This window comes from Hippopotamus amphibius, chromosome 4, assembly GCF_030028045.1.
Source record: "Hippopotamus amphibius kiboko isolate mHipAmp2 chromosome 4, mHipAmp2.hap2, whole genome shotgun sequence".
Lineage (NCBI taxonomy): Eukaryota > Metazoa > Chordata > Mammalia > Artiodactyla > Hippopotamidae > Hippopotamus > Hippopotamus amphibius.
The window spans coordinates 186,460,419-186,474,335 of NC_080189.1; the positions used below are offsets into that span (position 1 = coordinate 186,460,419).

At 68.1% G+C, this 13,917-nt stretch overlaps 1 protein-coding gene across 1 annotated transcript in view; it reads left to right on the forward strand.

Moving 5' to 3' along the window:
- Positions 1 to 4,165: 4,165 nt before the first annotated feature.
- Positions 4,166 to 13,917, forward strand: part of KIF26A (kinesin family member 26A) — a 39,812-nt gene continuing 30,060 nt past the window's right edge. The window contains exons 1-2 of the mRNA XM_057732388.1: positions 4,166 to 4,354; positions 4,688 to 4,933. Of these exons, the coding sequence (XP_057588371.1) occupies positions 4,313 to 4,354; positions 4,688 to 4,933 (288 nt within the window). The 5' untranslated portion in view covers positions 4,166 to 4,312. The remainder of the gene's footprint in view (positions 4,355 to 4,687; positions 4,934 to 13,917) is intronic.

The following is a 13,917-nucleotide window of genomic DNA, read 5'->3' on the forward strand; positions in this document are numbered from 1 at the left end:
TTGTTTTCACGGAGGCTGCCTCCAGGCGTCCGTCTGCCAGAGTGCAGCGTGGATGCATGTCGGGGTGCTTGGCCCGGCTCTCAAGTTGCTGGCTGAAGGGCTTGGCCCCCTCACAGATGCTGGCTGGGAGTGGGCTGGAGACCAACCTGGGGAACTTGGGCGTATGTGGAACTGGGGGAGGTCCCCAACGTCCCCCTCGTGGTGAGGTGGTGGTGTGGCGAGCTCGGGGTCCCCATGCCTGGTGTAGGAATCTGACCACTGCAGCCTGGTGTCCTCCCGCCTTCCTGAAATATTGCCACGTGGGGTCTGATTGGAAGCCGAGTCCAGCAATTAATCCTGTCAGAGCGCCGCTCAATTGCAGGGGTTTTTCTCTTTTGCTCCCTTGGCCTAGATTTCCCTGGGGACAGCTCTGACTGGCCGCGGCGTGCTTGGTAAATTAAATGCTAAAAAAAAATCCCCACGATGGCTTTAATCAATCCACTGAGGTGGTGGCGGCTCCCTCCCAGAAGAGCGGGGTCCACTGGAGGAAGCCCCCCAGGCTCAGGGTCTTGGAGAGGCGGGGAGGCAGGACAGTGCTCTCCAGTCCTGCCCATGAGGGAGGAAGGAGGCTGGGGGGTCCCCAGGGTGGCCTCCAGGAGCTGAGAGGAGGGGCTGAGAAGAGGGAGTGGGGGACTCTGCCCCCCCCATTATAGGATCTCTGCCCCAGGCCAGGGGTGGTCCTGGAGGCTGGGGGGCGGGCAGCTCCTCTTAGGGTGTCTCTCCTGACCTGAGGCCCGGGGTGGGGCAGAGCAGTGGTAGTGACCAGCCCTGTGCCCAGCAGATAAGGTGTTTATGATGACCCGTCTGGTTGTGGAAGAGTGGGGGTTAGGGAGATGCCATGGTCCCTCCCAGGGGGCAGAGGGGGCTGCAGGGCTGCCCAGCCGTAGCACCCCAGCCCAGCTGCCATGTCAGGCCACCTGCGCACCTGCGCCTCTGAAAGGGCCCAGCGCTGTGACCTCCGGGCCCTCGGTGCTCGGTCTTCTCTCTGTGCCTGCTCACCTTCCGGGTCCTGCTCAAGTCCATCTCCCCGGGCACTCTTCCCTAACACCCTCCCCCCTAGCTCCCAAGACCTCCCCGTGGGCCTAAGTTATTTAGGCTACCCTGTCCGGGGGCTCCACCCTCCGCAGAGAGGCGTCCCTTGGCCGGCCTGCACCCCCGGAGGGCGCCCGTCCGCATGCGAGGCTGGGGGCTGCGCGCTGCAGGAGCGCGGGGCTCGGGCTTGAGTTTGTACCCGGATAGAAGTCGCCCCCTGCTCCCCGAGCGTCCCGTCACGGACTCCAAAATTTGGTCGCGCCTGGCGAATAGCAGGGATCCTCCCGCCCGCGGGGAGTTCCAGCAACGGCCGGAGAGGTCCAGGTCAAGGGCAGAAAAGCCTGCAGGCGGCTGCGGAAGCGGGGTCCTGGAGTGGAGGCGCCCTGGGGTCCCGGCGGGGTGGGCCTTAGGAGTCCATAGGCCGAGGCTGGGGTGTGGGATGGGGGGCTCCCGAGGAAGGGCCCGAGACGGGCGCCCTGCAGTACCGGCAGAGGGGGGAGCGCAAGGTCCCCGGGCTCCCTACACGTGTCCAGGGACTGGGACCCGAAGGCGCGGGGTCCGCAGGGCGGGTTGGAAGGGGAGAGACGCCGAGGTTTCGCGGAATCCCGCTCGGCGCTGCGGCCCAGGCCCTGGGCTTCCCGGCCAGAGCACCGGGCAGGAGGCGCGCGAAGCAGGGCGGCGCGGACCCAGGCGGGGCCCCGGCCCGCATCCTCCGCCTGCAGGGCGCTCGCCCCCCGCCCCTCCTCCTCGGGTCCGCGTGGGGGGTGGTCTGGCTCGCCGCGCGCGCGCGGAGGGGGCGCTGTCGGCTCGGGCGGGCGGGGCCGGCGCGCGGGGGCGCGCGGCGCGGAGGACTGGGGTCGTGGCGGGCGGCCCTGCGCGGTGCGGGGCGCGGCGGCGGCGGGCGCGCGGCCCGTGAGCGCGCGGGCGCGAAGGCGGCGGCGGCGGCGGCGGCGGCGGCGGGAGGAGCTCGGGGCCGCTCCCCGCGCTCCGCTCCTCCATGGCGCTGCCGGGGCCGCCCGAGCCGCCCCGCGGCGCGCCCCGCAAGGCGCCCAGCCTGCTGGAGATGGGGGCGCTCTGCCTGGACTCGGAGATCATCCTGGGGTTCACCAGCCACCTCCTGCGGCGCCGAGCCAAGGTGAGGACCGGGCGGCGGGACCTGGTGGGCGGCAGAGGCGCCGTCCCGCGACTTTGCGGCGCTGCTCCCGCGGCTCGGGGGGCGGCGGGGGGGAAGAAGCGGCAGGTCCCGGGCAGCGTCCCGCTCCCCAGTTAGTGCTGCCCCATCTCTCTCTCCCCTCAGCGCGGCGTCCTGAGCGGGGGACCGTCGGAGAGGCAGGAGAGCGCAGCGCGGGGACTCCGAGTCCCACCGCGCGCCTTGCTGGAGAGGGCGAGGCAGGGCGCCGGGGGTCTCGTGGCTGATCCTGAGTCTCGAGGTGGTCCGGGTTCCGCGCGGCTGTGTCTGGCCGCTCCCGGAAACCCGGGTGTAGGATGTGAGCGTGTGCTTCTGGACGCGCCGCAGCCGTGCAGACAAACGAAGTTGCGGGTGTGGCCGGCCCCGGGCATAGGACGGGGGCTCCTGGCGCCGATGTGATTCTGGAGGTGCATGCGGGGAGTGTGTGCGAGGGTGTGCTGCAGAGCCGCGCTTCCCGGGCCTGCGTGTGTGTGTCTGTGTCCCAGAGCAGTTGAGGGCCGGGGGCTGCGATGTCCCGCGGTACCCAGATGCGGACGGCGGCTGACGCCCCTTTTCCTTCAAGAGGCTTGGAGGAGCTAGGAAGGGGAACGAGCTTCTTCCCGCGGGCCGGATGGAAAGGGGCCGGACGACGTGGGACCGTGGAGGGAGAGTGGGGAGCCTCTGCCCACTTTACGCTCCCCTTGCCGCGTTGCAGGCCGTGAACGACCCGGAGAGCCCGGAGGGCAAGATCACCCCGCTCCACTCTTTTTTGGGGACTGAGTGCGCCGGTGGAGAGGACCTTTCAAGTGAAAGGGAGGGTGGGCAAAACATAAAGAAAGAGTCGCTTTGAGGCGCTCAGGAGCGGCGGGGAGCGGCTCGAATCTGTGTGAGGGTCTTCCTGCGTGCCGGGCAGCCGCGGTCGGGGTCTCCGCCGGGGCCGCCGTCTTCCAGGCGGCCCTCGGCTCGGGCTCCGCTCCTTCCAGCCCCGGGGCGCGCCTCCTCCCCGCGGTGTCCCCGAGCCTCGCGGCGGCGGGTGAGCGGCGGCCAGCAGGCGGCGCGCGCGTCCCGAGAAGCCGGGCGGCCGCGCCCGCGGAGCCGGACCCTGGGATTCGCGCTCACCCGGAGCCCGGACCCGGAGCCGCCTGGCGCCTCGGAGAGCGGCGACCTTAGGGCCGCGCTGGAGCGGGAGCAACTGGTCGCCGGAGAAGGGGGGCGACCTCCCCGCCGGAGACAGGCAGGCAATTAATTCCGGAGCTGAGTTCTCATCTGCCGGGCCGGCGGACAACAGGTCCCGCGCACAGCCCCAGGGCCACCGCCTCCCGCTCCCCGGGCGCACCGCGCGCACACCCGCCTTTCTTGCACACGCGCGGCTGCAGAGACACGCGTGCCCCCTGCAGACACACCTAGACACAGATACACTGGCATGGGCGCTGCACGTTCCGAGCAGCCGACCGCGGCGACGCTCATCGGCGCGTGAGTTAGACCCGAAGAGCGGCCAGCGACACGCGGAGTGCGCTTGGACTTTCCGGAAAAAGCCATCGCGCGTCCGGGGGCCGGGGTTCAGCCCCTTCCACTTCGTTGTGTGACCGTGGGCACGATCCTCCCCTCGGCGGCCTCAGTTTCCTTGCCTGTAAGGCAATGAGTGGGTTGGTGCCTCCCGGGAGACCCGCGCGTCCCAGGAGAGGAGCAGGAAGGCGCATGCGCTCCCGCGTGCGGGGTAGCTCGCGCGGCCCCCCAGCGCCCCTCCCCGGGGCTGGAACTCGCCCGACAGGTCGCGGGCCTCCGGGTGGGTGGGGCCGCGCGGCGATGCAGGCCCCCTCCCCCACGCGCCGCGCCGCCAGGGCTGGGGCGGGGCGGGACCGCCCCCCGCAGCCCCGGCCCCGCCCCGTCCCCGCCCCCGCGCGCGCGGGGAGCCGGCGCCGCCGCGCGCTCGCTGCCACTCGCCCGCGCCGGGAACTTCGGAGCGGCCGGCCGGGCCATGGGGCCGTCCCCGGGCCGCATCACGTAGCCGCGGCGCGCCCGGAGAGCCCCGCGGCCCCGAAGCGACGGCCCAGCCCTTCCTGCGTCCCGGCCATGGGCAGCCGCGGCGGCCCCCTGTGCGCGGCGCCCCCCGCGGTACGCGCGGCAGGGCCCGGGGGCGGGCGGGCCAACCGGGGCAGAGGGGGACGCCGGGGGCGCTGGCGTGGTGCGCGGCGCCCGCGGGGGGCCGGGCCCGGAGCCGAGCGCGGGCGGCGCGGGGCCGCCTGCTGGCGGCGGGGGCCCGTCGAGCCCTCCCGCGATGGGAGAGCTCCGTGGGCTGCAGGTTCGCGCCCGGCGCTCCTAACTCCGTCGCGTGCGTCACTGTGGGGCCGGGCCGCTCCGAGGTCTGGAGTCAGCGGCGTGGGGTCCCGGGTGGCGCCGCCCAGCGGCCCGGCTCACCGTCCCCTTCCGCCCCCCCCTCCCCCGCAGGTGGCCGAGGGCGGCCCGGCCCACGAGCCGCTGCCGCTGCTGGAGGTGGCCCCCCGCAGGAGGCTGACCGCCGGGCCCGGGCAGGACGCGTGCGGCAGCCGCCCTGCGCCCGAGGGCGCCGGGCCGGGCGCAGAGCGGGGCCACTCGGCCGGTGGCGGCGGCTGGTGCCGCCACTGCCACGCGAAGCTCGCCGAGCTCAAGCGACAGGCGTGGAAGCTGGTCAGCGGGCCCGGGACACCGCTCCGGGTGAGTGACCCTTCCTCGGGCCGGCACCCGGGATCGGGCCCATGCTGGAACTTGGGAGACTTTGGGGCGCGGAGGGAGGCGAGGTTCCACCGCGGATTTTTGGCCAGTGCCTTCCCTTCTCTGGGCCTCGGTTTCCCGGCTGTAACACCCCGTGTGTGAGTTGGGGCACTTCGTTCTAAGAGGGTCCCACTCTCTGATGGCAGCGGGGTTGGGCGGGCGTTTCTGCCGCAGATGTCCCACAGCTGGAAGCCCGGTCTGTGTTTGGGAGGGGGAGGGGAGGGGGGCTGGCAGGGCCTCCACCCTGGGCGGGCCGGCTCCTGCCTTGCCAGCCGCAAGAGGCTGCTTGGTGCCGCGTTGCCCTTGGGGCACCTGGGCCCCCAGCCACGTGTCTGGAAACTGCACACCTAGGGCAGGAGGGCTTGGAGGGCCAGAGGGTAGGCCAGCCGCTGTGAGGGGGGCCGCTCCCCGCCCCCTCCCAGCGTCACGGGTAAGAGCTGTGTATGCGGCTCTGCCACCTTCGGCAGTGGCCACCCATCTGGTTCATCAGGCTCCCGCCCCAGCCGCCAAGGTGTTTTCCAGGGGAGGGGGCTCTGCCTAAGTCTGCAGCCAATGGTCTCGCCTTGGTCTTGGAAGGATCTGGCACCATTGTTCCAGGAACAATGCGCCCTGGAAGTTTGCACAGCCTGGGAAGGTGGGGGGGGGGCGGTCTCCAGAGGAAGCCCTTCCCGCCTGACCTGCAGCCTTTCTGAAAGCTGTCCTGGGAAGTGAGATCGCTTCATCCCCACTGAATCTAAATATAGTTCTGTAAGGGGGCCCTGGCAGACCCTGGCCTCCTGGGTCCAGCGGTGTTCCCCATGGCATGGGGCTGGGGGGGGATGTGAGTCTGGTTTGTGTCCTGGGCTCCCTCTCGCTGAGGTCAGGGGAGGGGCCCTGTGGCCTGTCCTGGGGTGGGGCTGGGCCCTCCACAGCTGCTGCTCTGAGCAGGCTGCAGCCTTGCCAGGCTCTGTGGCCCAGATGGCCTGAATCTGGTTGAAAAGCCAGCAGAAGACCTTCAGGGCACAAGCAGGGGGTGTTTTGGAATAGACTCCTGGGGGCTTGTCAGAGCCACAGGCCCATGTAGCTACCCCATTAGGGGAAACCGAGGCCAGAGAGAGGAGGGACTCTAGTGACTGAGCTGGGCTTTGCCTGGTGGTGCTGGACATGCGGCCAGCGGGGCGCAGGTAGGCGGGGATCCTGGTGGAGAGAACTGCAGCTCACACCAGTCGCTGGTGGTTTTGGGGTTCCTCATCTGTGAGGCCTCAGTGGTCTCTTCCTGCAACAGCTCAGCAGGGAAAGCCCTGGACCACCTGGAGCGCTTACCTCCCGCCTCCCCTGGCCTCCCCAGCTTTGGTGTTTGACACTGGGTACCTCTCAGTGCCAGGGGAGGGCTGTCCCCTTCGCCAGCTGCCCCTGGCATCCAGCGGCCTGCTCACCCAGAAGTCCAGGGTCCCAGCCTTTGTCCCTCTTTTGGCCCCCTCCCCCGCCGTGTTTCCTCCTTTGTCAGAGGTGGGTAGCCTCCAAGGGCCCTTCTGGGGGTGCTGTGCCCGAGGGAGGGAAGGCCCTGTCCTGGGACCCTGGGCAGGTTTGCTGAGAGCTCATGGCCTCGGTTTCCCTCTCTGTGCCAGGTACCGCCTGTGCACTCCTTTTACAGGTGTGGGGGCGTGTCTGGCACAGGCTGGCCTGCACGCCTCAGCCCTTGTTGCTTTTGCTGGGACGTGGGCTTGGGTCATGCTGTGCCCAGGTCTTTGGTGCCCCGGGGGGTGGGCGGGGCCTGGGTGGAGGGCGCGCTTCTCCCTTGCTGCCTGTGCCCCCTTCTCCCTGTGCCTGCCTCGGTTTCCCCATCTGGGCATTGAGGGTGATCGTGGTTCCCGCCCAGGGACCTCATCCACGCGAAACAGATAGGACCATGTGTGACCCACCCCCAGCCTTTTGAGCCCCAATGTCCCTGGGGGCGTGGGGGGGGGAAACGTGCCCTGCCTGCCCAGGTTGGAGCCCAGAGACTGTCCTGCCTGAACCGAGAGGGGCGGTGGGCCTGGGTGTGGAGGGGACGCCAGGCTGGGGCCCCTGGGCCCCCACAGAGCCACCTCTGCTCTCACCAGGGTGCCAGGCCTCGTCTCCGAGTGACCCCTTTGGACCCCTGCGTGGCCTGCAGCTACGCCCTTCAGACTGTCCCGTGGCCTCCGTGGGCCGCTCCTCCGTGGGCTCCGCTGCAGACACCCTGCTCCTCTGCGGGTACCTCCCCCCACAAGCCTTCCCAGGCAGTCCTGCCAGTTCCCTGCTCTGTTCTCCCTGCCCCTGCCTCTGAGAGGCCTCTTCTGGGGTCTTCCAGCACCCCCCACCCAGGGGCCACAGCCAGGCCTTCCTCTTCTCCCACAACCGAGTCCCCTCCAGCTTAGCACTGTCCCCTGAGTCAGAACCTGAGGCCTCTGCCCTCCCTGGCAAACTGGTCACCAAGTTCCTGCAGACCCTTTTCATTGTCCCCCAGCCCAGCGCACCCCCAGCTGCCCACCCTCGGGGCAGCCAGAGGGGACTCACTGAACCGTGGAGCCCACAGGAGGGTCCCTGGCCAGTCCTGGGTCCTGCTGTCCCGGCTTGGTCCTGCCAGACCGAGGCCCCCCGAAGGCTCAGCCCGTGGGCACGGGGCCCCCTCCTCATCCCACAGCGCCCCTTTGGCAGACGCCCAGCCTCCCATCCCCCGTGCTCATCTGGCACAGGCGCACAGCCTGAGTTGCCCTGCGCCCTGTCTGTGGCGCGTGGGCAGCTGACGATGGTGGGGGTCTTGTGGGGGACTCAGACAGCGCTGACTCTGAGCTCAGGGCACAGGGCCCTCCCCTCCCCGGAGCTTCCCCTCCCCCACATCTGCACCCTCCTCCCCGAGGCCACCCCTGCTGCCACCTGGCCCCGCCGTTTCTCAGCCCTTCTCACACCACGTGGCCACTGTGTGGTCTCTGTGGCTGTTGTGCCACCCCCGGGCCAGGAGCTCCGTCAGGGCAGGCGTGGGGTCTGGGTCCCCCGGAAACGTTTGTTGAACGACTGAGTGACCAGACTTGCCCTCCCACACCCTGCTGTGTTCACCCTGAGGGCTGCTGGGCTGGATCCTGGCGCTCTCCCCACCCCTAGATGAGGCCCCGTGGGGGACGGCGGTGGCCAGCGCCTGCAGCTGCGGGGGCAGGGGTCCTGCCTGGGGATCCGCTCCAGCTGCCGGCCAGATGCCGCACGCAGGGGTGGTGACTCCTCCAGAACCGTGACTCCCACGTGTCAGTACGGCGCTGAATGGATTAGTGCCCTGATGGGGAAAGTGATCGATTCTCTTTTCGCTCTTGCGACTCTCGCGCTCACCCAGGTGGGGTGGGGGCGGGGGGGGGGTGTCTTGTCCTCCCCCGCCCTGCGAATTCCAGAACCACTGCCCACCCGTGCAGCCCCAGCACTGCTTGGCGTTTTTCACCAAGTTGGACAGCGAGTCTGAAGGCTGCAGGGGAGGCCGTGGGCTCGCCCTGTGCACGGCTCGGGGTGACGTGACCAGGCTTCTAGGCTGGAGGCCCGGAGACCCTCCCGTCTGTCTCTAGGGCCTGGCTCGGGGGTGGCGGACCTCTGTCACCCCCTCCAGGAAGTCTGCGAGGTCGGGGCTCTGTCCCCACAGCTCCCAGCGCTGACTGCACTGGTGTGAGAGGGTGGGGTCCCGGGGTGGGGGCAGGGGTGAGGCCGGCTGGTGCTGGACTTTTCCCACCCGGGGTCAGAGTCCCTGGGCCCCCGTCCCCCACGCTGTCTGGAGCCTGGCCTGAGCTCCACCTGCTTGGGGGACTCCCTGGGGCGGGGCACCCGACGTCCGAAGCGTTCTCCAGCTGAGCCAGGTGTTGGCGCGCTCCGGAGGCAGCCGGGAGGTGTGAGGGGGGCCGGTGCGCCCTGGGGCTGACTGCCGGGCACCCTCCCAGCTGGCAGGGGACTGATGACTCGGCTGCGGAGGGAACAGGCCGCGGGGACCGAGCCCAGGCGGGGGAGGGAGGAGACCGGTCGGCCTGGCCTCGCTGAGACCGCGGCTGGCCCCTCTGCACCCTGCTCGGGCCCCCTCCTCCCTAGGTGGGCGGTGGTCTCCCTCGTGTTCCCTGCTGTCCCTGGGGGCTTCCTCCGGTCCCGTGATGGAATGATGGGCTCCGTGTGCCCGTCTTGTGTCCTTGCTGGTCTGGGGTTTCGGGGAGTAAGGGCGGGCAGTGGGGTCGGGACTGAGCTTCGGGCCATGAGCCCCTGCCCTCTGAACACCAGCCAGAAGCAGAGATGGGGCTTGGGGGGCTGGCCGGGGTCTGGGGTAGGGAGCTCCTCATCTTGCAGGAGGGAGCTTCTTGGGGGGTCCAGCTGCGGTCAGCGGTGGGGCTGAGCAGGGGAGTGAGTTGTGGTGACTGGCCTCTGCCTCTCTGCTGAGAGGGGGAGGGTCAGGGTGGCACCCCTGCACCTCGGGCTGCTCAGGGCTTGCTGTGGGCTTGTCTTGGTCTGGGGTGGGTTAAAGGAGTGGGTCTGGGGCCTTCTCAAGACCTGGAGGGGTCTGTTATTTGTGAGTCAGAAGAGCTAGTTCTTGTTTCTTTTTTTTTTTAATGAATTTATTTATTTATTTAATTTATTTCTTGGGTCTTTGTTGCTGTACACGGGCTTTCTCTAGTTGCGGCGAGCAGGGGCTACAGTTCATTGTGGTGCACGGGCTCCTCATTGCTGTGGCTTCCCTTGTTGCGGAGCACAGGCTCTAGGTGCGTGGGCTTCAGGAGTTATGGCACACGGGCTCTAGAGCACAGGCTCAGTAGTTGTGGCGCATGGGCTTAGCTGCTCCGCGGCATGTGGGATCTTCCTGGAGCAGGGCTCGAACCTGTATCCCCTGCATTGGCAGGTGGATTCTTAACCATCGCACCACCAGGGAAGTCCCTAGTTCTTGTCTTAAATAGCAAGGAAAGTCTAGTCTCCCTTTTCCTTTGCCTGCCAGGAAGCTCACAGCAAACGCAGTCTTCAGCTTCCGCCAGCTACAGGGGCCCTTTCTCACACATCTGCGGGAACGGATCGTTCCTATTTGTTCTAATGTGACTGTCTCTAGCGACGCGGTTTTGCTTCCAATTCATGCCAAGTAGCTCCTGGAAGCCAGTGCAGTTTTTGTGCAAGAAGATGTGGGGTATGAATAAATAAATAGGATAGAATAGATCGAGTATCCCTCAGCATGTCTGGCCTCCGTCTGCTTCCTGGGGAAGTGGCAGTGGGGGCTGGCATTCGGGGCCAAGCGATCCCCCATCAGGTTCCTGGGAGCAGCTGGGCTGGGCGGGCTGGGAGCCTCTGGGAGCCGCTCCCTGGTCGTCCAGCCCTGAGCCCTGAGCTCTGGGGCCCGTAATCTCCTAGCCCCCTGGGCGGACGCATGGCAGACGGGGCTCTCTCCTGGGCAGGAGGGGACCTGGGCCCCTTTCTTGTGGCGCAGTCTCTCCTTGGTAGGGCCTCAGCTGCCCCGTCTGGGAACAGTGTCTTTGAGCTGAGTAGCCACTCCGGTCGCCTCCGGGTGAAGGGGCGCTTTCACTTCTGGTGCCACGTTTTGTGGCCGAGGGACCCACGTGGACTGCAGCGTTCCTGGGAGGGCGCCCTGGCTTCATCTGGCCTGGTCCCTGCCCACCCCCCACCCCAGGCAGCATCCCAGGCTTTGGCTGTGGGGGCAGGGCTGGGTGGGCTCGGCTGGGCACCTGGGGCTGGTGGATTTACGGTCCTGCGTGGCCCAGCGCCAGGCCGCTGTGCCCGCCTCGGGTGGGTGCTCTCACGCCGCTGCGTGCGTTCACCTCGGGCGCCGTGTGATGGATGCTGACTGCGCCGTGGCCTCTGTTTCCGGGTGGCGTGTGCCGGCGCTGGCCCTGCCCCGTGCCCTGCTTGGAGGCGTGGGCTGTGGGGTTGGCCTCCTGCTAAGTGTCCCGTCCTAGGCTCTCCGTCCCCGTCTTTCCCCTCACAGCCTCGGCGCGAGGCCACGGCCCAGCGTTGCCTCCTGGAACCCCCACCAGCCCTGCACGCTTGGCCTGTTCAAATTCGAGGGATTGTCTGGAAGCCGTTTCGGCCACAGACCCTCCTGATCGCGTCCCTGGGGCCCCTTTCCTCGGCTCCCGTCACTTCCTGTACACCCCATGCTTTAAGCCCTAGCTCTGCTGCCCAAGCTGTGTGGCCTGAGCCAGGTGTCTTAGTGTCTCTGAGCCTTAGTCTGTAGAGGCAGCATGCTCACGGTAGCCAGCAGGTGAGGGGGTTCCTGGGGTGGGGGGTGCCTGTGGCGGCGGGTCGCCCTGGCGCTCCGAAGGGACTTTCCAGCTGGTGTGGCTGGCCCGTGGGAGGCCTGGGCTGCAAGGCCGAGGGGTGTCTGGGTGTCTGGGGTTGAGATGATGCCAGGGGCCCACCCTGCCTGGAGTCTGTCCTCCCTGCTGGGTGGCTGCTGAGGGCGGTCAGCTGGGTTTGTGCTGTGGGACTGGCTGCCCCAGTGGGGAGTGGGACCCCTCCCCTCCCTGGACGCCCCGAGGCCTGGTGAGGATCCTCGGGGTGGGCAACCGGGTGGGCAGGCGGGAGTTGTGCTGTGGGAGGGGGGTGAGGGGGGCCGTTGCCGGCAGCCAGTCAGCAGGCCTCTGGGAGTTACGCCCTCAGCTCCATCACCGCACGTGCCAGGGGAGGCGGTCGCAGGCACAGGGGGTGTCAGTGACTTGTCCGAGGCCACGCACCCTGGCTTCTCCCCCTCCAAAGTTTGTGCTCTTAACTGGAGTGCCCTGGGAGGGCTCTGGAAACGGGCCTCTGGAGGGCCTCCAGGAGGAGAGGGCATTTGATCTCAGCTAGAATTAGCCCACGGAAATGGGTGAGGGTCTCTGGGGGTGGAGCATGGAGAGCTCAGAGGCGGGGATGCGGGGAGCACGTGTGGAGACTGTGTCTCGGGTGCCCGGCAGGGTGACCTGGGAAGCCAGGATGAGGTCGAAGGTTGGGGGTGGGGTGGAGTTCTGGCCCTGGAGTAGAGGGTGGGGCCTGGGCGTCCTGGGAAATCCTCTGACGAAGGGCTGCAGTCCCGGCACTCCTGGCAGCCTCATGGGAGGGGCTGGTGAGCGGGGACTGCAGAGATTCCCAGCAGGAGAACACTGGGTACCTGGGGCCCCGTTGGGCTTCTGCACCTGCCCCTTCTGCTGGGGCTCAGAGCACCCCCGAGTGGTGTTGGGGGCCCTGGCTGTGGCTGGGCTTGCGGGGTGCTGGGTACCCCGCCCTGAGGGGAGAGCTGCCACGGCCCCTGGAGGAGCTCTGTTGCCCCGTTGTCCAGATGCGGAAACCGAGGTCCAGGGGCTGTGCCTGCGTCCAGAGTGGGACAGCTGGACTGAAGGTCGTGTCTGGCTGGGCTTCCAGGCGCCCTCTCCCACCCAGTGGCGGGTGTCCCAGTGGAGCTGCTTCTCCATCACCCTCACTGCTGAGGCTGTGCTGCCTGGCTGGCCTTTAGGCCCCCGGGGCCCCTGCCGCCCTTGTGTGGTGTCGGGTGGAGGACAGGGAGGCCATTGAGGGGAGGAGGTCTCAATGAACTAGTGTGTGCCCCAAGCTGCCCAGCTGGCTGGCGCCTGGCACAGGGCCTTGAGGACGGGTGCCGGGCAGCGCTGGGTGGGCCAGGCTGTGGCCCCCCTGCCCCTCCCCCCCGGGCCTCAGAGCTGCAGGCTTGCAGGCTGGGGTGGTCTCCAGTGGCCTGGCTGGCAGAGGGAGGGTCGGGCCTGGGTCTCCAGGTCTCTCACTGGACCCAGTGGGTGGCGGGGCCCGTGGCTGGGTGCCGGGCCCCGGTGAGGCGCCGGGTGGGTAGGAGGGAGGGCCTGGGATGGCCGAGGTGTGGCTGGAAACCAAGCCCCTGACCCCCCAACCCCAGGCCGCCAGGCTGCACGCGACCTGGGAACGTCCTCGACAGCGGAGCCCGGGAGGGCAGTGCCTGGCCCAGCAGCCAGGGGTCCCTTCCTGGATCTGTTGTCAACTCCGGAAACGGGGCTGCACGGGGTCACGGCCCAGCCGCTTTGTTTGTGGAGAGAAGGGAGGCTGGGGTGGAGGGGGCTGTGGCCGCGGGGCTGCGCTCAGCGCCTGCACGGCAGCCTGGCTGTGTGGCGGCCTCGGCGCTCCTGCAGGCTGGGCCTTTGGGCCCTTGTGCTTGCCCCGCCGCCCTGCCAGCGGGCACTGGGGCCCCCTTTGAAAAGACAGAGTGACGGGGGCTCGGAGAGAGTCGTCTCAGCCCTGAGGCGGGGGAGCTTTTCTGGACTGGGGAATAGAACCCCTTCCCACCCCTTCCCACCCCTTCCCACGGGGGCATGTGCGGGGGCGGTGGTGGGGTTCTGGTCAGCTCCCCTCCTGCCCGGTGGGTGGGCCTGGCCGACCAGGGCTGGGAAAGCCTCTCCTGGTGGTGATGGTGGGGCAGCATGGTCCCCTCTGGGGCTCCCTCACAGGAGAAAATGGAAGGATTACTTAAAGCAACTTGGAGACCCCAGAAAAACGACGAAGAATGAGAAGTCATCATTTTTAAATGAGGGGGGGCTCCCTAAAAGCCAGGCGGTGCGCAGGGTAGGTGGTACGCAATGCTAAATTGAATCAGATTAAGAAAAACATTTTCCAAATGCCAGTAAAATATCTGTTTAATTAGACCATAAAGAGAAAATTAAAAGTAATATTTTGCAGCAGGGTAATTACTGTCTCTCTGAAGGTGCTGGGCTCCAGAGGGGAAGGGTGGGTGCCAGGCCACCTGGTGGCTGGGGCTTTCAGGGCTTAAAATTCTGGAACTTGGGGCTGTGACCCCTGGGGGAGGGGTTGGACCTGTGGACCCTGGGGCTGCCAGGAGCTGCCCCAGGGCTGGGAGAGGAGACAGGGCCGGGGAAGGGTGGGTTGCCCCTCCCGGGCCTCCCCCAGCTCCCCACAGGCTGGGGTCTGAGGATGCTGGCTGTGCAGGGAGGGGG